At 43.3% G+C, this 27,843-nt stretch overlaps 2 protein-coding genes across 4 annotated transcripts in view; one reads left to right on the forward strand and one right to left on the reverse strand.

The window, feature by feature from the left end:
• furinb (furin (paired basic amino acid cleaving enzyme) b) overlaps positions 1-9,122 on the forward strand; it is a 74,743-nt gene extending 65,621 nt beyond the window's left edge. For both annotated transcript variants that reach the window (XM_061036587.1, XM_061036588.1), the window contains 7 exons: positions 708-808; positions 3,468-3,571; positions 4,472-4,589; positions 4,831-5,010; positions 5,149-5,276; positions 5,933-6,061; positions 7,005-9,122. In XM_061036587.1, coding sequence (XP_060892570.1) covers positions 708-808; positions 3,468-3,571; positions 4,472-4,589; positions 4,831-5,010; positions 5,149-5,276; positions 5,933-6,061; positions 7,005-7,711 — 1,467 coding nt within the window. In that variant the 3' untranslated portion in view covers positions 7,712-9,122. The remainder of the gene's footprint in view (positions 1-707; positions 809-3,467; positions 3,572-4,471; positions 4,590-4,830; positions 5,011-5,148; positions 5,277-5,932; positions 6,062-7,004) is intronic.
• A 1,340-nt stretch (positions 9,123-10,462) lies between these two features.
• On the reverse strand, positions 10,463-27,698 carry man2a2 (mannosidase, alpha, class 2A, member 2). 2 transcript variants are annotated; one of them, XM_061036582.1, is made up of 24 exons: positions 27,557-27,698; positions 25,657-26,563; positions 24,945-25,202; positions 24,671-24,815; positions 23,559-23,730; positions 23,250-23,377; positions 22,852-23,025; positions 22,187-22,373; positions 21,011-21,188; positions 20,500-20,702; positions 19,817-19,999; positions 19,495-19,609; positions 19,305-19,375; positions 19,036-19,201; positions 17,253-17,489; positions 16,884-17,006; positions 16,517-16,631; positions 16,079-16,212; positions 15,827-15,968; positions 15,371-15,504; positions 15,061-15,138; positions 14,350-14,544; positions 14,137-14,250; positions 10,463-13,507 (listed from the first exon to the last, which is right to left on the reverse strand). In XM_061036582.1, the coding sequence occupies exons 2-24, from the start codon at positions 25,786-25,788 to the stop codon at positions 13,355-13,357; spliced, it is 3,537 nt and encodes a 1,178-aa protein (XP_060892565.1). In that variant the 5' UTR covers positions 25,789-26,563; positions 27,557-27,698; the 3' UTR covers positions 10,463-13,354. The 2 variants fall into 2 exon arrangements, with proteins under 2 accessions (XP_060892565.1, XP_060892566.1); XM_061036583.1 differs by lacking the exon at positions 15,061-15,138 and having other exon boundaries at positions 27,557-27,697.
• Positions 27,699-27,843: the final 145 nt, after the last annotated feature.

Below are 27,843 nucleotides of genomic sequence, written 5' to 3' on the forward strand. Positions count from 1 at the left end.
TAGTACTCTGCAAATCATTGTGTCTTTACTAAATTCAGGTCTTGTATAACATATTAGAAATAGTAACAAAAAGTTTCTAGGTGATGTTATCTTGTTCCGTATGAAACAGTAATTTCAGCCCTAAGTCGGTGAATTCAATTAAAAACGATGAATAAAACATTACAGAACTTCAAGGTTTTTTAGCTCTGAGATCAACAGCTGGTTACATCTCTGACATTTAGATTTCATTCCCCTGATAATGGTCATTAGAGCCACAATCTGTCAGGCCAAAAGTTTCAAACCAAGAAAGTGTCTCTTACCATCACCGCTGTCCCTGCCCTCTATGGCTTCCTGTCATCTCCGACGTGTCCCCGTCATGACCCGAACGGGCCTCGTTAGCTTTCTGGCATTGGCCGGGAGCGAGAGCAAAGGTACGCCTGGAGTGATAACATACTTTGTCTCACCATCATCTGACCCTGGCTGGCCTGATTTGGCTGACATTCAGTGCCCTGGCTGTGAACCCTTTGGCAAGAATCCACAGACCTGAGAATGAATTTCCTCCCCCTCCCCCCCCCGTATTGTCTCTGACTGCTGCAGGCAGAGCTCACACCGTCCTCTACCCTCACTCGTCTCAGTCACACTTAAGTTGGGAACTGAATGTGTGTTATATTAAATGTGTGTCTCCCTCTGAATTTCTGTACACTTCTCTCTCTTCTCCTGTCTCCAAGGTGACCACAGACCTGAGGCAAAAATGCACAGACTCACACACTGGGACATCCGCCTCTGCCCCGCTGGCTGCTGGGATCATTGCTCTGGCTCTGGAGGCAAAGTGAGTGAGCATGACACACTATTTCTGCTTCATGCAATTTCTTTTAGTTACCCATGCAGCTGCGACACACTCTCTCTCCAGCCTTGACTTTAAGCATCAGCTCTGCACATAAAAGACTTGTCATTAAAGTTACCACAAATAAATACTGTAAACCTTTAATTAAAACCTCAGGCTTTTATTTGTTTCAATTGATATACTCAATCTGACTATATTTGGGAAAGGCTTCTTATGAGATGATCTTATTATAATTTTCAAACAAATCTTGTGAACAGCAGAGATAGGAAAATGTAAAAACTGTTGATTTAAACCTGTGACAATATTTCCAAAACGAGGCTATCAAATGGCATTTTAACTACAAATCAATGACATCTGTGCTTTGAAGACAGTGTGTCTGAGAGGGAGAGAGACACCCCTGTTCATATAATCACTCACCAGTGCTGTGCAAACATGTAAGCTTATAGAGCAGCCTGAATATTTCTGTGCATGTCTTATTTGTTTAGCTCTGAGGTACACAGTAAATATCCACCTGGAGTGACAGAGAATAAAATCATTCCTTTGCGTTGTTATTTCAAGAAGTATATCCATCTACAAAGCAAACACAAGCAGCCTTCGCCTTTATTAGAGAGGACAGCAGGGGAGAGAAAGGAAATGCCCAAGGGGAGAGTGGGGGGTGACATGCAGCAAATGGCCGAGGTCGGATTTGAACCTGCGGCGGCTTCGATGAGGACTGTAGCGATATAACCGCCAGGCTATGCTGTGCCTCTGTTGAGAAATTTCTGACATCTTATGAGTCCTTAGCGTGCAACAAAAAAACAAGCAGTTAATGTCGTAGTTATTTATAGTTTGATGAGGTTCATCGAAGGTTCAGCCCCTTTCATGCATGCACTGCACACCTGAAAATCTCACTATTTCTTTCACCCTGACTTTATCCAGATTTTATCCCCCAGCCCAACTGGTGCTAAACTCTAACAGTGTGTTGCAGAAGGCAGTTGTAAATGATGGGTTGAGTGTGAGACAAAGCCGGTGTACAGACGTGCTAAAGGAAAGACTTTGAATTTTCAAATTAATTATAGACCTTATCTTTTATCCTCTACTGTGCACCCATTGGAGGTTTGTTTGTATGGATGCAGGGTTGTCTGGCACTCACGTCTGAAAGTTCACACACGCATCTGGGAGTGAGAGCTGGCCTTAAATCCCAGCCCACGAGTTCTTTCCTCAGCAAATCAAGCGTTTGATAATCAGTTAATAAGCAAGACCAAAAGGCAGCTGCCTCCCACACAGACAGACACAGACATCTGAATACCTGTAGGGCCGCTAGTGAAGATTTTAAACCCAGGATGTCTCTCTTTATCACTCACTCAGGGTGTCACAATCCAAGTTTCCGTCAGCAGCTCTAATGTGTTCTCCATTATGTCCCTATCTTTATTCATAGTTCATGCATGTTAAGTTCTCTTATCTGTCAACACTCCTTCACTTTGCATAACTCTTTTTCATTTCCACATAAGCAATTAGCTGACAGGTGTCGCATCAGATCCAGTCTCTCCTCACGGCCCAGTTCAGGAAAACATCCGCGGTGTCGCAGGTTTATCTCGCCTCTGTCACCTCAGATATGAAACGAGAGGAGCTCTGACTGACAGAGCGAATGTTTACAACATGTAGACTATCTCTCACTTTCAACAGCAACACCGGAGTCGGTCTCTGTCAGTGAGCAAGCCCCCTCCCATCACCATCTCGACCCTTTCTGACAGGCGGTGGTAATAACAGGGTAGCTGGTTTATCAGACTGGGATCACACTGGAGGCACGGAGATGGAATCATTTAATAGACAGGGTGTTTTGGCTTTCTGGTGTTTTTTTTTCATTTTATTATTTCTCCCCCCCCCCCCCCTCGCTTTTAGCCGGGGTGACATTGAGTGGTTGGGGGATCTTGTCCATTAATAACACATGAGAGGATGTGAGATGTGAATGCTGATGCAGAGAGCGGCGGAGGTGATGCGCCACAGTGCATTCTGTGTTCCCATTTCTATCAACTCTGATGTTGCTTTGAGTGATTCATGGTTTGATTATCTTAACCCACGGAGCAGTCTTCCCCTCACTCAAAAAGCATCTCCTCTGGATGCCTCTCTGCTGTGCCTCTTAATAAAACTCTGTTTTTAAAAAAAAAACTTTTTTATTGGACTGCTACTGGAAGGTGACTCCATCCCCCAAATCCCAGACCTCATTAGAAATTGTCATTACAGAGAGTCCACACTGTTCTCTGTGGTATTGTATTCACTCTTTTACTGTGTTCCCTGACCTTTCCACGCAGTAGGTTATGATGTAACTTTAATAATGGTGTTCTATGATGGTGTTAAAACCACAGTGTGTGCTCACATCTTTGTTATGGGTGACTGACACGTCCCTGAGGGCGTCTGCTATGTGTGAGTATAATATTTCATGAATGTAAAACTGTCCTTTCTATATATATGATGTGCTAGATCACATCTCAGGTGTGGCTACAGACTCCTGACCTTCTCCACATCCTGTAGCTCCTTATGTTTCCTCTGCTGTATTGTTGCACAGTTGCACAGTCTCATAATGTGCATTATGTAGGGAGTAATACCCGCAGCACAACAGAAAGTCATCCCGGTCACTCTGCTTTTTCTTCCTGTTTATTTACAGCATGAACCTGACCTGGAGGGACATGCAGCACCTGGTGGTGAGAACGTCCCGGCCCGGACACCTCAGCGCTGGAGACTGGAGGACCAACGGAGTGGGGCGGAGAGGTAGAGGCCTGACTAATCTGGGATCACGTGGGCTTATATTTGTACCTCTATCCCATGTACACAGTGGAACATTTTGGGCACAGGAGAAGAGTTTTGTAAGCTAATAAATAATTTGGCAGACACTTCATTAGCATGCAGAGAGTGGTTTTAATTCATGCAAACAAAAATCTGTCGTGTGCAAAGTAAATTCAAGTGAGTGCCTGCTATTATGCACATAATCACATAATAATTACCCCTCTCACTTAGTTTCAAGCTTCCTCTTCTGTGCACTCCTCAGAGACTTGCTCCCCCAACACTCTTCTGTGAGCTCTTTTTTTCTTTCACCAAAACTGTGTTAAAAAAAAGTGTTACAGACAGTATGCCACTATCTTAGCCTATCAGAAAATGTGTTATAATTCACTTCTTTTTTTTTTTTTAATCAGACACTGAGAAGAAGAAATGTATTTGAGCATGCCACATTTTATTGCATCAAATAGTTCCCTTGATAAATAATTGAATAGTGGTAATTTAATTTCTTAATTTTACCCTCCTCTGCACAAAGTTGCAAAGTCAGCACATTAAGTGACGCAGAAACAGAGCTGGAAATATTACATTGGTCCTCTTGCTGGTGCCATCATTACTCTGTTTAACTGTCATGACTTCTTGTTCTCCTGCTGGATCTCAGTTACCACAGACGAAAAGAAGAGTGTTTGATATTTCCTTTATTTAGATTTTATTTTGTTCTTAAATCATTTGATTTACAAACTGCTGACAAGTCATTAAACAACACACTATTTTTGAGTGCAGAATAGATGAATAAATAAAGCTCTAGTTTCACTGCAAAGACTAAATAATGGACTGACTGTGATTTCTCTCTGACGTGAGGTTACTTTCAACTCTTCAACCTTTTTCTCTTCACAGTGAGTCATTCCTACGGTTACGGTCTCCTGGATGCTGGAGCTATGGTGGCTTTGGCGCAGAACTGGACCACAGTGGGGCCACAGCATCAGTGTGTTCACAGCATGCTGGCAGAACCGAGGTAAGAGGGCCGACTCAAAGCTCTGTGTTTGTGTGTTAGTTTGTGTGTGTACCACAGTGAGTTCTACTCTCATTACCAGCAACTTGCTGTTCTATCATTCTGCTCAGCCTGATGGATGTCACCTCGTTCAGCCCAAAGCTTGGACGCTCTGGTAGCTTTGTAGCACTGTCTTATTGTCTGGGTCCACTTCATGCAGCCACACAACATTAACCTCTCTCCCCTCCTTGTGTCAAACCTGCAGAGACATCGGGAACAAGCTGGTGTTCAGCACGAGTGTGGATGCCTGCTGGGGGCGACCGGAATATGTCAGCTCTCTGGAACATGTTCAGGCTCGCCTCACTCTCTCCCACAACCAGAGAGGCAAATTGGCCGTTCATCTCATCAGCCCGCTGGGCACACGCTCCACCCTGCTGTTCCCCAGGTACACTGTAATACACACACCAACATCGTGTGTTTGAGTTGTGCACTCCCAAAAGTAAAACAACAGACTTTGTGTTTTCTGCCACAGAAAAAATAAACCACCACAGACACTTCAGCTCCTTCCTTCTTCTTCTTTCAGACCAAATGACTTCTCCTCAGAGGGATTCAACGACTGGGCTTTTATGACCACCCACTCATGGGACGAGGACCCCCGAGGAGAATGGACGCTGGAAATAGAGAATGTATCTCCTATTGGACATGACTATGGTAACCCCCTGCTCATCATCATTTATAGTACAGTCTGCTCACATCATGTCAAACCTACACTCGTGCCAGCTTTCAATGCCCCCTCCTCATCTCAAGTCCTCTTGCATATTTTTCTGGGTTCTCAAAATGTCTCCTCTGCTCAGTTTCTCTTTTTTCTGTCCCGTTTCTTCTCTGATCCGTTGTTGACCGTTTTTGGTACCGGGGGGAGCTGGAAGGTTTTAAACAAACCGGTTTAAAACCTTCCAGCTGCTCAGCAGGAAAAAAAATTCCTCAAGAAAAAAAAAGCAACTTTTTGACAATGAACTTGATTGTGTTGTGGATGTTTTTTTGTTTTGCTTTTTATAAAACTTTTGAGTTTTCAGAGGCAGTTGTAGCAGCACATTGTGGAACAAAGTTAACTCATTAAGTCCTGAAGCTTTCCTGTGATTGTTCTTCCTGTGAGCAGGTAGAGAAATGATATAAGAAAACATATCTTCCTCTGCGGGTGTTGATCCTCCTCCAGTGTTGGTCCTCTTCTCTTGTTTCCTTTCCTTCCACCCCCATATCCCTTTCTCAGCTGGTTCACAATGTTCCCTGTCTGAGCAGTCTTACATTGATATTCTCATCTCTCTTCCTATCCCACTCCGTCTTCCTCCATGTCTCTCTTGCCCTCTCAGGTGTGCTGAGTCAGTTCACCCTCACCCTGTGGGGCACTGGATCCAGCGTTGTCAACCCCGCAGCGTCTGACTTCCCTCGGCCATCCAACAACAGCTGCAAGACATTCGATGCCCAGCAGATCTGTATCGGTGAGATTCTGGGTTTCTTTCCGGCTCACAGATTACGTTTAAACAGGATTTTTGGTCAGACTGTTTTGGGTATTTCAACTTGTGAAAAGCAAATGTTGTGATTACAAATCGCCCATCTACAAGCCTCTTGTGCATCTGTTTGCACACACACTCAGTGCACACTGCCATATGTCACATTAGTTAGAATCAGTGTGGGACGTATTGAGGAGCAGCAGGAGAAGATTAAGACTGTTTCACTGCAAGAGGTGCGACGTGTTTTAACAACTGTTCAGAACGATGAGTCCCTCATTGAAAGGCAGACGAGGTCAGAAGCTCGTTCTGCTCCGAAGCACTCAGACGCTTTCCTCTTAATCATCCCAGACTTCTCCATAATTTATTTACAATAAACATTTCAAGCGTTAGCAGGAACGCCTTATTATACAGTGTCCCAGTTTTATAACCGCTCCCTACAAATTTAATTGAAAGGTTTCCTGAGCGAACTTTGTAACAGAAAGTGGAAGATGTGCTCAATATACCAGTCATGACCTTTGAATATTGTGAACATCTTTTACTCAGTGTATATGTGTTTGTAGTAATGTTAACTTCAGCAAAGATTACTAGTCATGAACGATATCAAATGTGGGTTTTAAACGAATAAATAGTGTATGGTTTAAAATGGATCTTAGCTTAGCAGTTTCTTTCCAAGTATGATCCTCTGGAAATCAACATCTGCTCCCAGGCATCGACCAACTGCAGTCCAACTGAGTGTCTTTAACACTGAGATGAATAAGCAGTCATGTGTCACACCACTTTGGAAAACTGTGATTGTCATTGTGCACTTATTGCAGATCTAACTGACCATCAGTCAATCAAGAAAACAATCAGATGAACTCATGATGAAGTTGTTACTTGATGTTGTTTTAATTTGACTTAACCTCCCTTGTGCTTTCATGTCTCCATCCAGAGTGCAGCCCCGGCTTCTCCCTCTTCCTGCAGGGTTGTGTGAAGTTGTGTCCACCGGGCTTCAGCTCAGGCCCTCAGCTCCTCAATCTCTCTCTAGAGAACTGGGTGGACTTGTCCTCAGTCCAGGCCTGCCTGCCCTGCAACCCTACTTGCCTCACCTGCTCTGACACTGGACCCACAGACTGCCTGTCCTGCCCCACACACAGCCACCTGGTCCTCACCTCCTGCCTGCACCAGAACCAGGTCCAGCGGAAATCCCCCCTATCTGGAGGACTCCAGGGTGACGGAGAGCAGCTTGAGGAGGAGACTCTGTCGGAAGCGGACGACAGCAGAGAAGCGGAGGAACCTCCGGGGCGCAGCGTCACGCCGTCCACTCAGCTGCCCACTGTCGTGGCAGTGCTTAGCTGTGCCTTCATCCTGGCGGCCTTCGTCGGCGTCTTCTTCTTGCTGCAGATTCGCTCAGGTGGCGCTTCTCTGGGCTGGAGGACCAAACTGCCCTCTGTTTATTCACAGACCAGGGGGGTGCGGGTGGGTTTTGGTTTTGGCTTCAGCCAAGGACGTGAGAGGAAGGCACGAATATGCTACAGGGGGATCCCCACTGTGTGGGGGGACGAGGACATGATCACCTACCAGTCTGAATCAGACAGCGAGGAGGTGGACGGTCACAGCGAGAGGACAGCGTTTATCAAGACGCAGAGCTCCATCTAACTAGGTCTCTTCAGTGTTAAGATCTGAGTGTGTGGCGCTGATACACAAATGAGAATAACACAGAATCAGAAGAAAAAAAACGCAGGCCCTAATCAGCAAACCGTCCAAATGTGTTCCAGAGTCTATCATGTGTATTTCATGTAGTTATTCAACCTGGATTATTTATCATACATATTCAGATGTCAGATTCAGTCAGCATCCTGTTCCACCAACGTAAGGTTTAATTTAAACTAACTTGACCTGCTTGATAATGATTTGTCCAGTTCTTTTTGTATCACACACCTGTGAAGTACTTCTTATTAAGGATCGGTTAATATCCCCAGCAGTGGCTAAAATATACTGACTGTTATACACCAGTAAATTCAGTATAATGGGATCAATGGGGTCAAACTCTGAATCCTACATTTCCCCAAAGGCAGCTTATTAGAACCATATATTCCAAACTCCTCACCCCCAGTCTCTGAAAAAAATGGTTTGTCTTAAAGGCCAGCAACCAATCAGAGCTTAAAATAACCCTGTTGACATACTCACATTTTAACGATGAATCAACGACCTCTTGTTAAAATTCCTCCAGCACATTTTACAGCAGGGTAAGAATTGAATTGACTTTCTATGTTGGATAAACTGAAGTTGAAGAGAATAGTGCATCCCCTTCCCAACATGAGCGTTTGATTTGACCCCCAACACAAACATCAGCACAGATGGAGCTCTAATGAATTGGCATTGTTATGTTTTGTCAGATTCCTGGCAGATTTGGGGTTGTGAAGTTGGCACACTGCTCATTAATTGCAAGTAAACTTTAAATGGAAGATTTCTGCAGTGTACTGGGACGACATAATAAAATATCCTGCAGGCTGTTTGATGAGCAGGAAGCTGCGGAGGATGCTCAGTTTTCAATCACGGCTCAGTGGGAATTGCTACCGCAGCACTGACATATCAGATACATCAGTCAAGGAAATCTCATTGACTCATAGCAGGGTAGAGCTGTTTCCCAGTCAAATGAAGAAATACTGAACCCGGAGCAGCTTGGTTGACCTTTACAACATTTGTCTTCTTCATTGCCGCTGGTAAGAAGAAAAAAAAAATCATTTTCTCTTCATTTCCCCCCCACAGAGTATTTATTGATTTTGGGGCTTCTCTACCAGAACGTCTTCATCAGGATAAACCTCTTTCCCTTTTTATTCTCAGTGCCATACATTAAAAGACAAACCCACATTTTATTTCTCTTCTAAAGCAGTGTGGCCTCACAGCTGCACACTTTGGATCTAAAGGCCACAATGGTTCCAGCGATAAATAACTGAAGAGATGTTTTCTATGTTTGTTTTATATCCTTTTTTATTTAACTGACAGTGGATGTTAATATTGTGGAGAACAGCTTCATGCTGGAATAAAAACGACTAGCTGTTGCATAGACAGACTGCGAGTGTCTTTACTGCCAGGTTTTTAAAAGTTTCAGGGTTTTATGCTTCTCAAATTCAGCTCACTGACACGAGCAGCAGAACTCTGGAGAGCAGATGGCTCATCTCTTCTTCGTGGCTGTAAGTCATTGTTGCGACTGTGTTTCCCTCACTCAGGGTGATTTGCTTCATCAAGTGCCAGTATTCACGTCTTCTGCCTGCGATCCAGTTGCTGCCAGAAATCCTTCAAACACTGTTTTCCCAAGCTTCAAGAGGACGGACCCTAAAAGTTTAGCTGAAATTAAATGGGACAGTTTGTTTGCATGCAGGAAAAACAATTCCCCGCCAGTCGCAGCTTTGTTCATTAGCAGCTTTCCACAAACACAGGCTCTACAGAGGCAGGTAACTGGGTTCATGGGTGACGGTACAATCATTCTGTGGTCCATAATTAGATCTAGTGGGAAAACTCAATGCACAATTCAGCACCCCTGTGATGTGTCAAGCTTTGCATTATAAATGCTGTATGTGGGAATGTAAAGGTGTGTGTTAATTGGCTCCTGTAGCAGAGGAAGGTGGTCTGTTGGAAAGCCTTTAACTCTTCATTCACACCCTCATTACATGATTCTTGTTTTTGTTTTTTTCACTGTGTGGCCTTTAGCGTCTATTAATTAGCTGTCGTGTTCTGCACAATGCTGTCTGCTAACTCGGCTTGACAACAAGAAATATTAGATTAATCAAAACAACAAATTAGTTCCTCATTAGCCGTTTTCACATGCAGATCAATTGGACTCTGAGGTTCCAGTTGAATTAATCCTTCGCAAACATTGTTTGTGACAAACTGAGTGTTTGTTCCTCCTCCACAGACAAATATAGTTGGCAGCAGAGTCTGGAGGAAAAATGTAGAGGCTGAGTGTCCCTAGGGTGCCACCACAGACTTCATCAGCCGCCTGGCTTCAGGCGACTCTGCCACCACACTCTGTTCATGCTGTGTAAACATGCATAACGGACTCAAGAAGAACAAAGAAGCCTCTTATGTGTTCAACTCACGCTCACAGAAGTCACTGATAAGCTCAACATTATTGCCAAACACAAGTGGAGACATTCTCAATGACCCTCAATGAAATAGTATGAAAAAGATTCTGCTCCTGCTCAGTCCTCAACCTGGAACTACTAATAAATCAATTCCTGCTTCTACCCCCCAAACTAACAGCATCTGAAGGAGTTGACTGCTACACTGACTCGATGTTGCCCCCTACTGACAGAAAGTAAAACAGCTCTATTAATAACAAGAAGACATTAAAGCATCATAAATAGTCAGGATTCACAGGTGCATTAAAATACTGAAGGAATCTAATTAGTTTCAGATAAAGTGATTTTTATTCATCTCCTCTGTTCCTCTGCAGCTTAAATCCATCATGAATTAACAAATAGATGAAATATTACCTTCTTATATTACCTCTGAACAAACAGAAACAGCGCTACACGGGTATCACATTCTAAAAAATTAAAAAAGGACATCTATACAGAGACTGAGACATACAGAAAGGAGGGAGAGGAGGTCGTAGCAAGGTCTGAAGATGGCAGGAGAAAGTGCAATCGAAGGAGCAGTGTGAAGTCTGGTGTTACAGAAATGTTAAGAGAATGAGAGGGGAGTTTTTGAACTGTGATAATAACCAGACATCGGGCAGAGAGGAGGAGAGCGGCAGGAGGCCTCATGAAGAATGAAGCAGGTGAGCGGTTAAAATGATGGGACACAGCGGGGCAGCATGAAGTGTGACACAGGTGAGCTGCGAGGAGTTCGGCCTCAGCTTTGGACACAGATGAACACATCCTCCACGGCCACTGTGGAGGCAGAGCATGCTGCAAAGTAAGGCCTTGGGATAAGAGCCACTGCGGAGCTGGAATACAAAAAAAACAAAAAAACAGCTCCATTTGAAGAAACTGAGAAACCCTGTGTTTGTTTGGATACAACTTCTTAAATGGACCATTTCATCCAAATTAAGTTTTTATCTCAAATGAGGTCTTGAAGCACAGACAGTTTTTGTTTTTTGTTGAACTTTTAAAGAAACCCTCTCCACAGACTGCCACCAGCCATGTAGATGAATGGAGTTTGACTCAAAGCGTTCACAGCTTTGAAAAATTACATCTAAAAAATTTAGCAGCAACATTTCCTTCCAAGACACACTGTCCCACCCAGTTTTCACTCACCGCCGCTTTCCCATTTATAGTTGTTGTTTTTTTTTCTGTTATCATACAGGAAATTCACAAAGTCTGCTGTTTTATATGTGCATGAGGAGATGCAACCTGGAACCTCTTCATCACATTGCCAATAGCTGAAAACCTTTTTTTTTTTATTCAATATATTTTGTTTGATTTGGTGGATGTTGCTGTAGCAGAGCTGCTTTCATTTTGTGCAGCTGTGAGAAACATCCATCTCTTTTATGTAACCCATGGTCTTATCAGAGTGCACACCAACAGCACACTGGAAATCAAGCAGGTTTTTTACGCTTTTTTTCTAAAAATAATATTTTCAAATGATCACACACCAAACTCTGAATCAACCTAAAATAGGAATCAGCCTCAGCACGATCAGTGAAATATTTCTGATCAATGGCAAAGCGTTTCAGGAATGACAGCACGTTGTCCACTTTTATCCCCCAAATAGAACATTTTAATGCTTTCAGCACAAAATTCATATTCCATTTAGCTTGTATAAGGGTGATAATGACAAATAAAGTGCAGTAATGAATAAAAAAAAAAGAAAAGAAAAGATCAACAGCAATCTTGATAATGAATTCAATTGTTCCAGGTTCATTTAGTGAGTGAGACTGCAACTTGTTCCAAGAAATATCCGCTATTCTGTGGTTAGATACACTCCAGAGTTCATCGATAGCCCCGAGCGAATTTCAGTAATTTGGACATTTTTTTAAAGGGGTCGATCAATATGCACACAAAAATTGGAAGCAGATATCTGAAACTAAATCCATCTGATGAGAGCGATACCACTTGAGTTAGTTTGTCTGTTTTTTGTTTTTTTTAATAGATTATTACTACGTTTAACTATAGTTCCACAAAGCTCCCTCCCTCCTCAAAAGATAAGACCCCACTGCCTGCCACAGACATCCATACTAACATAATGAGGCCTAACAGTGCTGTGAATGTTCCCTGATAGTGCACACTGTAATCTCACATGAACATACAGACACACACTGAATTATCTGCCACGTGGAATAAATGAGGTATAGTCTTTGTCTACTCTTCTACTGCATATAGCGTGGTAAACACAGCCAAACTCTCAGTGGTGAAGTTCAAACACAGGAATGACTGACAGGAACGTTGAAATGCACAGATCCTCCTGCACAGATTTGTTTTTTTTTGTCATCAGCAGAAACGAGGCTCGGGGGAGGGGGGAGGGGGGGGGGGGGGGGGGGGGGGGAGAGAAGTGAAAGAAAGTGTTCAGACTATGTACAAGCAGCCAACAGAGGGTAAACAGTCATCTGATATGATAAAAGATCGCATTTTTATCCCGTGGTGACGTGGGACTCTCGGACGCAGACATCTTTGTTAGCTTACAGAGCCACAGTTCCGCAGTTTGAGATGAAGAGACAACACATTCTCTTTGCTGCATTCGAGTCTGTCGGGAACAAATAATGAAATTGCAGTCAAGTATATTAAAAAAAAAAAAAAAAGAAAAAAAAAAGATTGCTGTGATGCGTCTCCTTCACCGCGTACATAGAAAAATTAGAAACCCATTCACCAAATAAAGCTTTGTAAATTGCACTCTGATGTGGCACGAGTCCCAGCCCCCCTCCCCCCCTTAGGTCATTTGGATATATTTACATTCAGTAGTTCAGTCCAGGATGGAGCAAAGATAGAAAAAAGACATACGTTCTTAAAAAAGCAGAACCGATTCAGATTTCATTTTTTGATTACAGAGAGATCCCCGACTTTATCTGATCCATGCAGTCTTTCATGTGTTGCTGCGAGTTCAGGGAGGTTTTTTTTTTTTTTCCTGCTCTCAAGAGACATCCACAGTAACAGCCATCGCCTGCCCCCTGCTGTGCAGTCGGTCCTGTTACAGTGGAGCCGTCCTCTCGCAGCTGTAGTGTTTGTGGTTCTGCTCGGCAAAGACAGAGAGACTCAGAGCCCTCTGTTGCCAGTATGTGGCCAGTTTCGGACTGGTTCTTGGTCCAAGGAGTATGGTTTGTTTTTTGTTTTTTATTGCCTCTTTGAGTGTGAATAGCTTTTAGCGCAGCTTGAGCTTAAAGGCAGAGATCTCCATGGGATCAAGGCTGATGGAGGAGTCGTTGGCCAGAGGCGTGCTGGAGTGCATCAGAGTCAGGGAGACAGGCTGGAGCAGCTGCAGGTCCAGGTTCTTAAAGAGTCCTGATACACTCAGCTGTAGAGGGAGGAGTAGAAGGAAACATAAGACACAAAGAGAGATATGGAGGCCACATCTCAAGTGAGGCTAACAGCATGTAGAAAACTAAAAAAGGCAAAAGAAGCAATATTTAAAAAATATATATATTTTATTTATTTATTTACAAATATTGCCGAACAGTAAAGCATGAGGGAATCAGGGAAACAAAATGTCCTGTATGTATCAAAATGTTCACTGGATTCAACACTAAAGCAGCACTTCAATGTTGTAGATAAAAATAGCAGTCATACTACTTTATCATGTAAGAAGTTGTCGTATTATTTGAGATATTTTTTTAGAATGTAAAATTTTAATCTGAAAATAAAGCTATAGCTTTAACAGTGCAGTAGTTCAGCTCTCAGTCTTAAATGAAAGTTGCAAAGTACAGACCCAGAGTGGCACTTCCCACCACCATTGGTTACTCTAATCGAAGAGTCTTTCAATCAAACAAGCACTCCACAAGGTTTATATACGGAAAAATCAACTCTCTTTAAATGGATGATTATGTCCTAATGTGACATAGCAATGCAGGCCAGGCTGGCAGTGTCACTACGTATCCCAGCACAGCTTGCAATACAAAATGAATGGGGGTGATTTTCTAGCCTCACCTCTCCTTGTGTGGTGGTGCAGTTGAAGCCGAGGTTTTGAGCCTCGACGCCGCAGTCCATCGCCAGACGGTGAAGAATCATAGCTGTGTACGCAGACGGAGAGTGGGGGTCCTTCTGCTCACACAACACAGAATGGCCACAGGAGACATTTTTCAAAGTCAAAACCACTGAATATCTGAAAACAACATGACTTTCTTTGTCTGTTCTGGTCACCTGGCTCTGGATGCTGCGCAGGTTCAGCATGTGGAAGTCGCAGGGCAGAAGGGACTTGAGAGGGGCGAAGGTTTGCAGAGGAGGGATCCCGCGTCTTTTTGGCAGGACGGGCAGCGCAAGGACCTCGTGGTTCAGGAAGGCGTTGGTCATGTGACTGAGTATAGACGGGAAGCTTGTTGTTGCACTGTCCTCCATCTGGAGGAGGGGCAGAGGCAGATTTAGGGCACAGGGAGGAGTGACGCTTTAACAAATACAACATCCACAACTCAACTCTAGAAAATGTTCCTGACTGCCCTACAGAGGGAATGAGATCTAATTTATCAGAAATAGAGCTCGTACTGTTACAAATTGTAATCCAGACAAAGAGAGCTAATCGATTTGGACATATTTTTGATGCAGCCAGAAGACGATGTGATGTCATTTTCTAAATACTTTTTGAAAGACGTTTAATTTTTCATCAGGCCAGAAAACTTCAACTAAGTAACATTTTTTTCTCCACAGAGCTGGATGATCAAACTGCAGCTTTTGTCATTTCATTTACTCAGACAGATTCTATCATTTGTTACTTTCAAAAGGAGCTGTGTTAAAGATGGCCTGGTTTAGCTACGGCTACGAGGTAGAGGAGACCTAAAAAAAGAACTGGAGGAGCTACAGACCACAAGCTATGATGAAGACTAACGAGCATCCTCACTGTTACCAAGGCAACGTTACCTCTTGAACTCGGTCACTCAAGATTTTAGAGAGGAAAGAGTGAAACAAGGAGGAGACTTTGGCATAGTAGCCATCATGCTGGATGTAATGAGGGGGAAAGAGGAGAGATGGAAAGTAACATTAAAGAGGATTAAACAAGAGACAGATGGCTGGTAATAAGAACAAAAAAAAACATGAAGTAAGGTGTTAATGAAGACAGAATGAAGGACATGAAGCTCTTATTATATTCCACAGTGCAGACCCAGACACGTGGGCTGGAATTTCAAGAGCGCTCGGCTTCAATAACCGCCTTCGCTGTCATCTTTCTGACCTTGTTGCCCATGGATCTCCTCTCCAGCAGCAGGCGGAAGCGGTTTGCCGTCTTCTTGTTGTCCTTCAGGCCCTGACCCAGCCCACGGTTATCATCCTGCATCAGCCGTCGGTCCATAATCACTTCAAGCTGGCCTGAGGGAGGAGGAGGAGGAGGAGCAAGGACAATGGCTTTTATATAGAGCCTTTTTATTGAACTTAAAGACATCACTCAACGGACATAAAAACACTATTAGCTATTCGTCCTTTACAGACGCCGCCATTACTCACATAACGATGATAAAAGGATTAGCGGAGTACATTAACGAGAGCACGAACTGGTTTGCTCTCTGATAAGATCTTAGGGGAATAGTGGGAAAGGTATAGTACTACAAAAGGTCGGGGACAGAGAAAAATAAGACAACAAAATGATGAAAAATGACAACATTTAACAAATGCAATAAAAAAAAAAGCAGACCATTCTCGAGGCTGCTGACGCCAAGAGACTGAGCAGTGTGCAGCGTGAGGCGGTGATGGCTGTCCTGGATGTACGCCTGGCTGGGCATTGGATAGAAGTTGGCCTGCAGGGGGAGCTTGAGGTGGTGTTGACGAGGCTGCATCTACAAGCAAAATGAATAATAATTGTAAAAGATCAGGGGTAGTTTACCGCACGACTTCACTCCGCTTCAAAAAGAGTGTCCATCAAAAACAGGTCAAAAGTTTGACCGACCTGGAAGCCGTTGAGATCCGTGTAAAAGACGCCTCCACTCTGGATGTCTGTTTCTAGCCTCATAGCCAGCTCCTTATTGGTCTGATCTCTGATGTCCACCGTGGTGCTGATGTCTATCGACAACCCATCCACACCTGATATGAAGAGAATACATTAAACACCATAAAGTGTTCACTTCAAGCACTCAGATCTTATTTTCCCATTCACTCCTCTTTGTTGTTGTTGTTCTTGTTGTTGCAGATATTATTTGGCTTTTGCCTTCTAAAAGTATAAAAGAGGTTGCTTACAGGAAAAGTGCTGACCTAATTGAATTATAAATAGTCGCTTTGTCAAACATACTGGCCCTTGTTGCATCGTACCATCTGGTGCCTTTAAACTGAACGTGAAAAGCTTTCACAAAGCTATTTGAACCGATTCCATTCAGTGTGTGTTTATTACCTGGCACGTTGTTAATGCGAATGGTCTGCTGAAAGTGCTGGTAGTGTGCCACCACCTCCGAGAAAAGAGGCCCCTCCACCACGCGCACCACGGGAGGCTCCTTCTGGTTGTAGGGCTGTAAGTAGGGAGAGGGAAAATCAGAAGAAGTGCTAAGAAAAACAAGAGTGATGCAGTACAGTAAGGCAAGGAAGCCATTAAAATGTTATCTTTAAAATCAAGTGAAAAGAGGGAACGGCACCCAGTGTGCCTTCCTTCTCCCCCCCCCGAGCGTCCCAGCATGACACAATGACAACATCCACTGAAGAGACGCTATCAAAGCCTTTTGAGCTGCGAGTAAACATCCGAGAAACAACAACTGAGAAAATACCTTCGCTTTCCCGTCAGGTAGAAAGAGGTACGCTCCACTTTTGTCTTTGGAGGGACGAGTGCCGTAAACCATGAACTGCATCTGAACCTTCACTTCCTGAGGATCATCCTTACGCTTGATACTCTGGAGAATTCAAAAAAGAAAAGAGAGGAAGAAGAAGGAGAACACAATATATTAAAGAAGGAGATGAAAGGATTTTTTTACGAGCAACAACACATGCCATGTTCTCTTTGATCAAGCAGCAGGGATTTATTGGGAAATCAAACTCAGGCTTCTTTTATCCTCGAAAAGATCAAAGTCACTACACACAACTCTGAATCTCTACCGAGGATTTCCTCAACAGAAGTTGTGAATCGATAAATCACAAACCTCCAGCAGGCCGGTGGATCCGGAGAAGCCCAGAGTGAGAGTCTGACTGCTGATGTAGAAGGTCTGAGGGTCGGACTGCTGGGAGCGCACGGGGAGTGGATCAGCGGCACGAGCAGTGACGTCGCGACCCGACAGCCTCAGCAGGGTGTCGGAGCGGAGCGTCATGGGCGAGTCAGGAGCGTCATAAACGTGGAAGACAGCTAGACCAAGGGGGGGCAGGCGAACCATGAATGTTGCCTGGGCGGAAGAACAGTCGAGTGGAATCAATTAATCCAGACATCCAAACAAACACTTGTGTGTTCAAAGCTTGTGTTTTACAGCCCTGAATTAATTTTCTCTCTCTCTTGATCTGCATGTCGAGTGTTGACCATAAAGCACTCATTAAAAATTAAAAGCATTTACACATTAGCAGCAGTGTGCTATAATTAAAATGTGATGAGTGATTGTTCTAATGTGCCTGTGTTTCTCTGTGTCTCGTTTACATTTATGACAAACTGTGGGTGGAGAGAAGATAAAGCACTGTAAATACATTTAAAGTTTTTGGAGTTTTTTTTTGGGGGGGGGGGGAGGGATCAATGATTCAGGCTGATTCCAATTTTAAATTTGTTTTGGAGAAATTAAAGGAAACACAAGAGCAAGCTCGCAGGTACTTTTCAAAAGGGAAGAGGTGAGAAGCACACTCTGATGCCTTTTTCTAATGAAGGTTTTTTTTTTTATTTGGAGTACTTCTATTTTTATTCTTACATTTCAATAAAAACATTCTCTTGTCAATACTTTCACAGCTTTAGGGAGTCAGGGGTCAATCAACCAAACAACCACAGACTCTCTCTGAGGTACAGCTGTATGAGCAGAAAAATGGGGGGGAGGGTATTTTAACACATACATAGATTTGTGAAGCTTAAGTTAGTTATGCTTTATACAAAAAGTGTACAGAGGTAATTGAAGGAGTTCTCCTCAGATCTACAACCTCCCTCATGTAACACAGGGTCAGACAGCTTGTTTACCCACAGTGCAACTTGATTGCCAAAAGTACACTCGAACAGCCGTGTTGCTTTGAGTGTCTTATGTAGCCTGAGACTGCCAGCCCAAAGCAGAAATGAAGAACATGAACAAAGGTCTTGTAAACTCCCACTTTAGTAAACCTAATCCCCGAGATTCTTTTTTAAGCCACAAAAGGCTTCACACTCTAAAAACACCTTTAAATCAAACTTATCTTAAGTTTATATACTGATGGATATGACCTTAACGATTCCCTCAAACAGCAACAGATGTGTCTTTATGGGAATGCACCCTGGACATAAAGTATCGTCTGTGTACACACCACACAGTGCAAATATCTCACACTATAAAATTAGACAAACCATCATCTGACACTGTTTCTGTACAGCTCTTCCATTGTACATGTTTTGTATTTTAATTATTTACTGTTTAGGTTATATTAGTTCATAAAAAAGTGTCCTGACAGTTGTAATGTCAGATTTAGATTCAGAGATGGGACATTTGTAGTCATGTAGTGGTTTTAAGTCCATCTTTTAAACACATCAGCTTACATTTCTCACACAAATCATTCTGACTGAGGATTTAGGTCTAAATTCTTTCAATTTAAAGCACGTAACAATAATGACTAAGGACCAAAAGCTGGGAAAATTGCTTTAAGTGCACAGCAGTTTTCTGACTGAACAGTTTGTGAATAGACCATAATGTGAGACACTGCAGCTGGGCTGGTGGTACGCCAATTGTACTATGCGGAAACCTGCGGTGCCTAATGAATTTAATGTCTTACCTCGAATACCTCTGCACTCATCTGACTGGCAGAGCTCCACTGAGCGCTCAGCTGCACCGGCAGGGTTTGTCCGTCCTCAGTGAGCACCCGCACCCTGACCGTATTGACCAACATAGTCACAGCACACAGCCGCTCCTGCTCAATGGGGTTGAACAGAACCAGGTACCTGTAGAGAGAGGGGAAAAGCAATCAGACACACAGTACGGTGGATGAGTGGTTGAAGGAGGGGGAGGGGGGAGATTAAAGATGTGAGGGGATGCAGATAATACCTCGGCCCTGCAGGGTCCAGCTCGATTAAAGTGCGCTGAGGCAGAGAGTCTTGGGTAGCCCGCCTGTCATCCTACAGAAATGGAAAAAATAGAGAACAGGAAGACACACTGAGTTCTTCCACAAGGAACTAAACATGCAGGTTTTTCAAACTGTTTTTGATTCAGTTGGGGAATTGCTCCTCGATATTACCGTCTCTAGGAATGGCTCTGTCTGGTAAAAGCGATAAAACTCTTTGTTCTTCATCACCAGGAAATGAGCAGCGTTGATAATGACTCTCTTCAGACCGATAAGTGAACGCAGTAATCTAGGGAGGAGGAGCAGGAAGAATCATTAAATGGATCACTGCAGCAGTCACAGCAACTTTTTTTTCTTTGTTTCAAAGTATTGAACAAACAAGTTAAAAATAGAAACAGTGACTGAGGATTCAAAAGAGAAGGGAACAATCTGTCTGTATAATGTAAATCACAAACTATAAGGCATGATTACAGACCTTCTCTCCTAAGATCCTTACCTGGTACCGTAGTCGACAACAACATTTTCCTTGGCAGTGCCAGTGATGGCGTCATGATGTTGAAAGAGGCCAACAGTCCGCCTCGCATCGACCAGCAGGGCATAATCTGAGACCGGGTACCGCCCTTCCATCCCAGCATGACGAGCATTCGCAACTGCTAGGCTGTAGAGGATCTCTGCCCCCCTAAAGGACACGGAGCAGTTAGCACTGACCAGCGATCGAAAGTGAGACATCTTTAAGTCAACTCAAGGTGTTCACATATCAACCGCTGATTCTTTTGTAAGAGTGAGAGCTTACATGTGGTTGTTTGCAGCCCACTGCTATCCAATCCAACTCTATAATACCTGTTACTGGCTTGATGGATGTATTTTTGTTGTTAATGTGACTAACATAGTTCAAATAGTTAACAGTAGAAAGAGAAACATAAACCACAACATGGAAAGTTAACGGCCCCTATCCCAGGTTATATATATATATCTTTATTTATATTGTTGCCTGATAGTGTTTTAGTGATACTTCACATTTAATTACTTTTCTATCCATTTGAAGTTGTACCATGTTCCTATCCTGTGTTTTGCCAACAACAGCACACCACACCTTCATCTTGTGTGCCATGCAAAACAGAAACAGCTTCAGTATTCAAAACAGGATGTGTAAGTGATGTGGGGATAAAGCCGCCTCACCTGAGGTGCGACTCTATAACACGGTCCAGGCTCTTGTAAAAAGGCCGGGAGGTGAAATAGCCGGTCCAGTAGTGGTCTTCGCGGTCGGCATAGGCAAAAAAATCTCCACTGAGCACCGGGAAGTCTGCAGGTCTGGACCCTTGGGGCACTCCGTGTTCTTTGTATACAGCACTGAAGTAGTCGGTGAGAGTCCCAAACTGGGCCTGAAATAGCAAATGCACAGACGTTACAAACAGACACGCTTACAAAAATACATCAGCCAAGCACAGACAGACAAACAAAGAACCTTTCTCATTACTATGCATGCACCTGTCATCTAGCACGAGTCGTGACAGATTCTTTGTTCCGTCAGAGTGTTAAAATACCACAGCATGATTCAATATCACAAGTTAGGTTGTAAACTCAGACACTCGATAAGATCACACACTTGGAAGCACAGAGACAAATCAAAAAAGATGCATAAAACAACAACATATATTTGGTTTGTGGCGGATGACAAATCATCACTCACTTGAACGTGCATCTCGGGGTGAGAATTCATGTAGTCAAACAGTTTCTGGTAGTTGCTGTACTGCTGATCCCATTCCAGGGCCTTGTCGTAGCGGAAATCATCTCCCAGGGGGATGAGGACCACCTTGCTGCGGTAGAGTTTGGACTTTTTACGATACTGATCTAGGAGGAGGTTTGCCCTTAATGAGAGAATGAAAAGAGAAAGTAGGAGAAATTAAATAAAAAAGGTCACTTTCTTGGCATTTGAGCTATCCCACTTTCGTTCTCCAGTTTTGCAGAAAACCATTGTGACCTCGGAAAGAGGATGATCAAATTATCCCTGAGGACATTTTCCATTAGCTGCTGAAATGTCTCTTCTGGAAAGTTCTTAAAGGTCCCTAAAAAGAGGTTTAATGAGACTGTGTGAATATCTGCAGTCTGTGTGGGTCTCCTTTGGTTCATCCACTCTCTGTGGCTCTTATGCGTAAGTTCAAGTTAAGTTTATTTGTAAGAGGCCACAACACTAAGACGTGCAACAGCAGTATCCAAACACTGCACAAGAAAAGTTATATGTTTTTGGTATTGTAGATCATAAAGTCTTTCTAATGGTGGATTTTGGATTCTGACAATGTACATAATAGACATAAAAACATTATTAGTGAGACTAGACCAAGATGCATAGAGTGTGAGACGCTTCACAGTTGAAACCTCAGTGCTCAGGGGTTGACAAACTGTGTAGTTGTGTTTCAAAATAACCTCAATAATGTCCTATGCATTTCCATATTGGCATTTATTGTCATGCAAGCAGCCAACATACACATTACACGACTATTGTCATCATCAATTGCTCTGCCCATTAGCCTGGGGTTGAATGGACCAAACCATTTCCCAAACACAACCAATCACCTTCAGACACCTTGTCATGTCACTCCATCGCATAGCAGCAAGAACATGTCGATATACCTGCTGTTCACAAGCTGAATATAGAGAGTATTTAGTCGTTTTTCTAAATTAGTTACTGGTACTGGAATAATGAATCGATTATCAAAGAAGCTGCGGATGATTTTACTGATAACTGACCGATCAACTGAAGTCCCTCGATAGGTGCATGAAGTCAACAGAAAGTACTTAAACAAACTCAACAATAAAACTGATTAACCACTTAACCAGAGTTAGAGCTCACAAACCCGTGTCTCACCTCTCTGCTACATTGGCCTCCACCACAGGTTTTGGCGGCACCTTCCAGGGACAGTTAATGCGACCACCTGGTAACCTCTTGAAATCAAACTGGCAGCAGACCTTGGGGTCGGGCCCGCAGGTGTGAGGTACGTCGTAGCTGTAGAAAGGCATCATGTGGCAAAACATGTCCGTGCTGGATCCAGTGTCTATCAATGAGGCAAAAAAGACTTGCTTAAGACATCTATATATTACCATGAGTAAGGATGTCATTTGTTATTAAAGACACACTGCGCTCGTCAACATGAACAGATTTTCCATGTAGGTCTACTGTGTTCACTGGGGACAGTCAAGAGTCATTTTGGACAAAGCAGCATAAAACTAACTCTTCATTACTAAATGAATCCCCAAAAGAATAAATCAACTCAGATTAATAGCAGCTGACTGTGTAATATCCCAGGATTGTTCCATTACGAACAAATGGACTGTGAATCTCAGGCAGATGTTCAATTCATTAGGAAATCATAACGAAGATGGCTCTTTTTAAGCTATTATGCACTGATTCTTCTCCTCAAGTTTCCCTCTCTTTCAAATGCCATGATAAGAGAACTCGTGACTCATCGTGCAATCAGCTCAACACAGATAAGCACATGAATCATATGACGTCTCTATCTCTGGTCCACTCACCCCAGGCCTGCCGCCACATAAACTCCAGGCTGCGGGTGGAGGCAAAGTGTTTTTTGATGGAGTAGTGGACCCGCTGGATGAGCATGCTGGTCAGGTTGGCTTTCTTCAGCAGGTAGGGCATCGTAGCGCTGTGGCCGAAAGGGTCGACCGCCCACCCACTGCGGGGAGTAATACCTATGACAGCAAGTAGTTTAGGTTTAGGATGAGATCGAAGAAGTGATGCATCTTTTAGAACAACACTGTCCTCAGCAGGTGAAGTGAAAATAGCACAAAGCACTTCATCACCCACTGAGTGAGAGGTTACACCGGCTACATGCAGGATGAAAGGCACAGGTTTTATCATGAAGGATGGAGAAGTGTTATTGAGGCCAAAACAGTAACAAGTTTTTCCTGTGTACCTAGATTTGTCTCCAGCCACTGATGCCCTTCAATGAGCTGGTCTATCATGGCAAAGTAGTGAACGTTTGCTTCGTCCGTCATCACCCATCCGCCTGTCACAATCTCCAGCTGCCCTCCAAGGATCAGTCTGTTGAACAGAGAGGATTAAGAAAGCAAGGTGATGATAATCCAGCCCTGAAGAGGGAGAAGCACACTAAGCAGATAAACTATTTTTAGAGCGACCACAATCGGCCAGCACAAACTACCCATTGTGTAAAACACTGTACTTAAGGCCAACAGGCATTGAGGAGTTATCAACCGTGACTCACTTGCGCATCGCCTCCTGCTTGTGTATGTCTGCGCTCTCCCACCACTTGGCAAAGAAAGAAATCTCAGACCAGATGAACTTCCTGCGGGGATCCTCCGCCAGCTTCACCACCATGTTGTTTAAAATGTGTTGCGTCTGGTCCGTGAAGTACTTGTCAAAAGTCTTGATCCAACCTAACAGGCCAAAATAAATATGAGCAATTTTCACACCACAGTTTGCAAACAGACTGTCCAACACAAATTGGATTGTTTTGGAAACAAAACACCCCTACTCCTTTTTTTTTTTTTTTTATCTAGCTGGCTATTAAAAAAGACAAGAAAACTGGGCAGGTAAGAGACTCTGCAGAAAAAGCACTGCACTGGATCAAAAATAAAGTCATATTTTATTCAGGTGAGGCCGTTCCCTCTCAGAAAGCCATGTAGCAGCAGAGTGGTTTAAAAGAAAGTGGCTAAAAGGAACTTTTTCAGTGTTCAATGCTGTCTAACCATAGTCTGTGACAAACACGTCACTTATCTGTCATATTGTGAGCTCATATACACCATGTCACAGGATCTTTCTGCAGGTATGTGGATACTAAATCAACACAACTGAGATGAGGATTTTTAAGAGGAATCAGAGCTCATAAGTGTAAAAGAAAAGATTAGTTGCTTTTTGCTAAAAAACTAAATTAAAAAAGCCTACATGAGCGAAATCAAGCCTAATACAAGTGAACCTGTTTTCACATTGTGTCAGCTGTCAATATGACCTCTGGTTCTGTCAACCCAGGACACTGAACGCTGCATAACTCTAACAAAAGCAAAGTTTAATCAAGTTCAGCTTCAAAGTAAAACCAGTTTTCAAAATGTAAATGTCTTAGCAGCCTGTCAAATAATCCATAACTTTCAGCTAAGTATGTGACATGTCAATCCAAAACAAAATGTCAGACAATCCAGCCTTGAAGTCAAATGCAATGTTTACAGCTAAGCTGTCAATCCTATTAATAATAAGAGTGAATACAATTTAGAATGATTTCTGTGTCCCTACCACCAGCCCACAATTAGAGAATGCCTTACCTACAGACCATACCTTTTTTATCTGCAGAAATGGGAAATCACAGACTGTCTTTGCACTCACCTGGATCATTGTGTGAGTGGGGGACCACAAACACTTGCAGCGGTTCATTGTCCCACTCTTCAGGCTCATAAGTAATGTCAAAGCCCTGTTTCCATACACCGCCATCAGGGTTGTCAAACTTCAGGATGGAGTACACATCCAGCATCTAAAAACCAAAACACAAACTCATCAGTTGCTCCGGGACAAGGCCCATAAATAAATATGCTAAATCAACCCTGATAAGGCTATAAGAACACCTTTTGGTTGAGGTTAAAAGTCTTTTGTATCATCCCACCTGAACATCCGTTTGACCACGGCTGCCTGCAGCAAATTGGCAATCTTGTGGCTTAACAGCCAGGAAAGTGGGGCGGCCGTCGAAGGGAAGGACCCAGGAACCATTGGCACTTCTGAAAGGCAGGTGGCCACTAGGAGACACAGCTCCTGTGTCTGTGAGCTCCATCACAGAGTCCTTTATGTGGCTGATGATTTGGTGGTTTTCCTCCAGGAGCTGCTCCAGCTGCTCTATCCGGTTCTGCAAAACTGAGATTTGGCTCTAAAGACAAAAGTGCAAGCAAAAATGATAAATCGCATAGCTGTGCAATGTTGTAAAACCTCCGTCAACCAGCCCACATTCTTCTTCTCTGTTGCTGTTTCATGACTAGAAATTACATAATCTGTGATTTACTAAAACTTTGATTCAGACAAGGTAACAAAAAGCAGATCTATCAAGCCTAACAACACATTTTATACCATGATACATAGGTACATGATAAATATTTTAATAAACATTTTAAAAAACACATTAAGCTTAGTTGGGCTCTGTGTTACAGGATTAGGTAAAATGCCAACATTGGCTCCTGTGCCTTTGTTTTTTTATGTAAATTTCTGCTTAGATCTAACACCTCATGTGTCACAACAAAACACACTAAAAAGGGATACAACAACAATAACTGCTGAAAGCAGCTTTCACACATCATGATAAACACCACTACAGCCATTTTTCTCACCCGTGGAAAGTTCCCGCCGGTCTGTCGCCTTGCAGGGTCATGTTGGACTCGATCCAACATCAGATACAGTGAGAACACAGCCACACAGAATATGGCCCCACCACAAACTGTCACCTGTTTCCTCAGCTTCATCCTCCCAGGCAGCAGTCCTCTTTTTTCTTTATGACCTTTTTTTTTTTTTTATGTCTGCTTTTTATGTCAGCACTGAGAAAAAAATAAGTCCTTGAAAACTGGAATGTAATCCTTCACAGTGCAGGGGGGAAAAAAAGATGGAAAGTAACCAGCTACCCCTGTGTTGATGGTTCAGTTCCAGTCTTATGATGCCTCCAGCCTCCGCTTACCATACTGGAGACCACGGCGATGTGGGCTACAGCAGTGGTATAAGTGGACAAGTGTTTTAAATCAGCAATAGCTGGCAAGCAGTCTGTCAGCTTTGGCCAAACCACAGCCACCGGTGGTCTCCTTCAAAGTAGCCGTTGTGTTCAACCATCCAAACAGAGGAGACTGGAGGAAAAGAAAAAAAAAAAAGCACCACACAGAGGGGGCTCAAACAGGGACCCTAGTGTCCCCACAGCATGATGTTTGTCACTGTGCTCTCCTAGTCCATTGCCCACTACCACTGCACAACATAATCCTCCAGTTTTGTCCTTTTGCTTAGTTGGCCTCCAGAGCCATAACACTTGCACACTAGGCTGCAAAGAAATGGGCTGAGAAAAAGAGCAACTTGGCTTAGAGCAGCAGCTTTTTATGCAGCCTCAACTCTGTCCAAAGCAGCCCCAGGAATTAAAATGGGACAAATGTCATTCTTCTCTCAGTAGCCTGGTGACAGCAGATCCACTGTGAGAGTACGGGCGGTAAGTCTGTTCTCTGATCCAAAGTTGCAATCACATCAGAGGGTCTTCTTCAACTGTTGGGAAAGTTGTTGATTAACATAATGCATGCAAAAATATGTACACAGCCTTCTGGAGAGAAAGTGTCACTGTCAAAAGCACAAATAAAGGAGCTACGTTTAGAGTGAAAAACGGTGTACGATCTGAAAGATAATTTCATTAAGCTGAGCAAAGTCTCCCCTGATTCCTCTCTAATAGGTGCTCCTGCTTTCCTCTGTGTGTGCAAATCCACACGTTTCTAATCGGCTCTCTTCAAGCTGGGACAATCTTAGAAATCCCACAGAGAGGTGGGATAAAAACCTTGCACGTATTTCTTCAGACTGGCTGACAAACAGCCTCACTGTCAGCAGGACTAACATTGTATTTCAGACCATCTGGAGCTGATTATAAACACAACCAACATGGAAGATTGTCCGCTGTGTTGTCTGACAGACACTGCTTTAAAGAGACACACTTTAAACACAGATCACAAGTTGCTCTGTGAAACTCACATAGATGCAGTAAATGACTGGGAAGTGGCACACATGATGAGGTTAATGTTGTTTGACTTTTACCACAGGGGCAGCTATCCAGTAAAACCTAAGGGCAATACAAATACCTGCATTGCCCAGTGTGATCTCAGAAACACAGCAAATGGTTAATGCATTTAGCTGGTTAGCCCATTAGCCTGTCAAACTTTAGTAATCCCGGTTACTTCTGGTTGGAGATCACGAATACGCAGCTAAACAAGCTAGCGCTAGCACCGACACCTTCCTTTATTAAGTTTCCACATTAGAGTGGTTTGTGAGCAAGAGACAACAGCGTTACTGTGAAGATGTGTCATGATAAACGTCGGTGAACAGCAGTCACATCTGTGTTTCTGCAGCCTGTGCTGGTACATGGATGTCCATCGTCTTGATAACATTAAGACAATACGTGACTGATATGTCTTTAAACGTCAGCTAACATCGATGAACGACCTTGGGACCATACCTCTGTGTGAACAACATTAGAAGTATATCAGACATTACCTGTAAAATGAGAGTAATCCGGTAGTGTGTGGAGCCCAGAGGTTTGCGTGCTTTTAGCTGCAGGCTGACAGATTACAGACTGACCCAGCTAGCTTAGCCTCTGCAGCAGCTAGCGCCACTGAGCTGCTGCAAAGCATCATGGGAGGAGAGGAGCTGCGCATCAGTCTGTGATTGGCCAACAGCTTTAGCAGCTTTTCAAAAACAACCTTTTATTTCCTTTTGAGACAAAAATATGAATCCAGTGTGTAAAAGCGTGCAATGCAGCATGATTTAATTTTTTGAGGGCT

Source organism: Labrus mixtus, chromosome 4, assembly GCF_963584025.1.
Source record: "Labrus mixtus chromosome 4, fLabMix1.1, whole genome shotgun sequence".
NCBI classification, from domain to species: Eukaryota; Metazoa; Chordata; class Actinopteri; order Labriformes; family Labridae; genus Labrus; species Labrus mixtus.

What these genes read in the sequence shown, in the direction of transcription:
- man2a2 (XM_061036582.1), bottom strand. Translation starts at nt 25,788, where the DNA reads ATGAAGCTGAGGAAACAGGTGACAGTTTGTGGTGGGGCCATATTCTGT. An exon ending in CAGAGCCATTCCTAGAGACG is followed by an intron (nt 19,376 to 19,494) that starts GTAATATCGAGG and finishes CCATTTCTGTAG; the next exon opens with GATGACAGGCGGGCTACCCA. An exon ending in TGAGTGCAGAGGTATTCGAG is followed by an intron (nt 17,490 to 19,035) that starts GTAAGACATTAA and finishes TCTTCCGCCCAG; the next exon opens with GCAACATTCATGGTTCGCCT.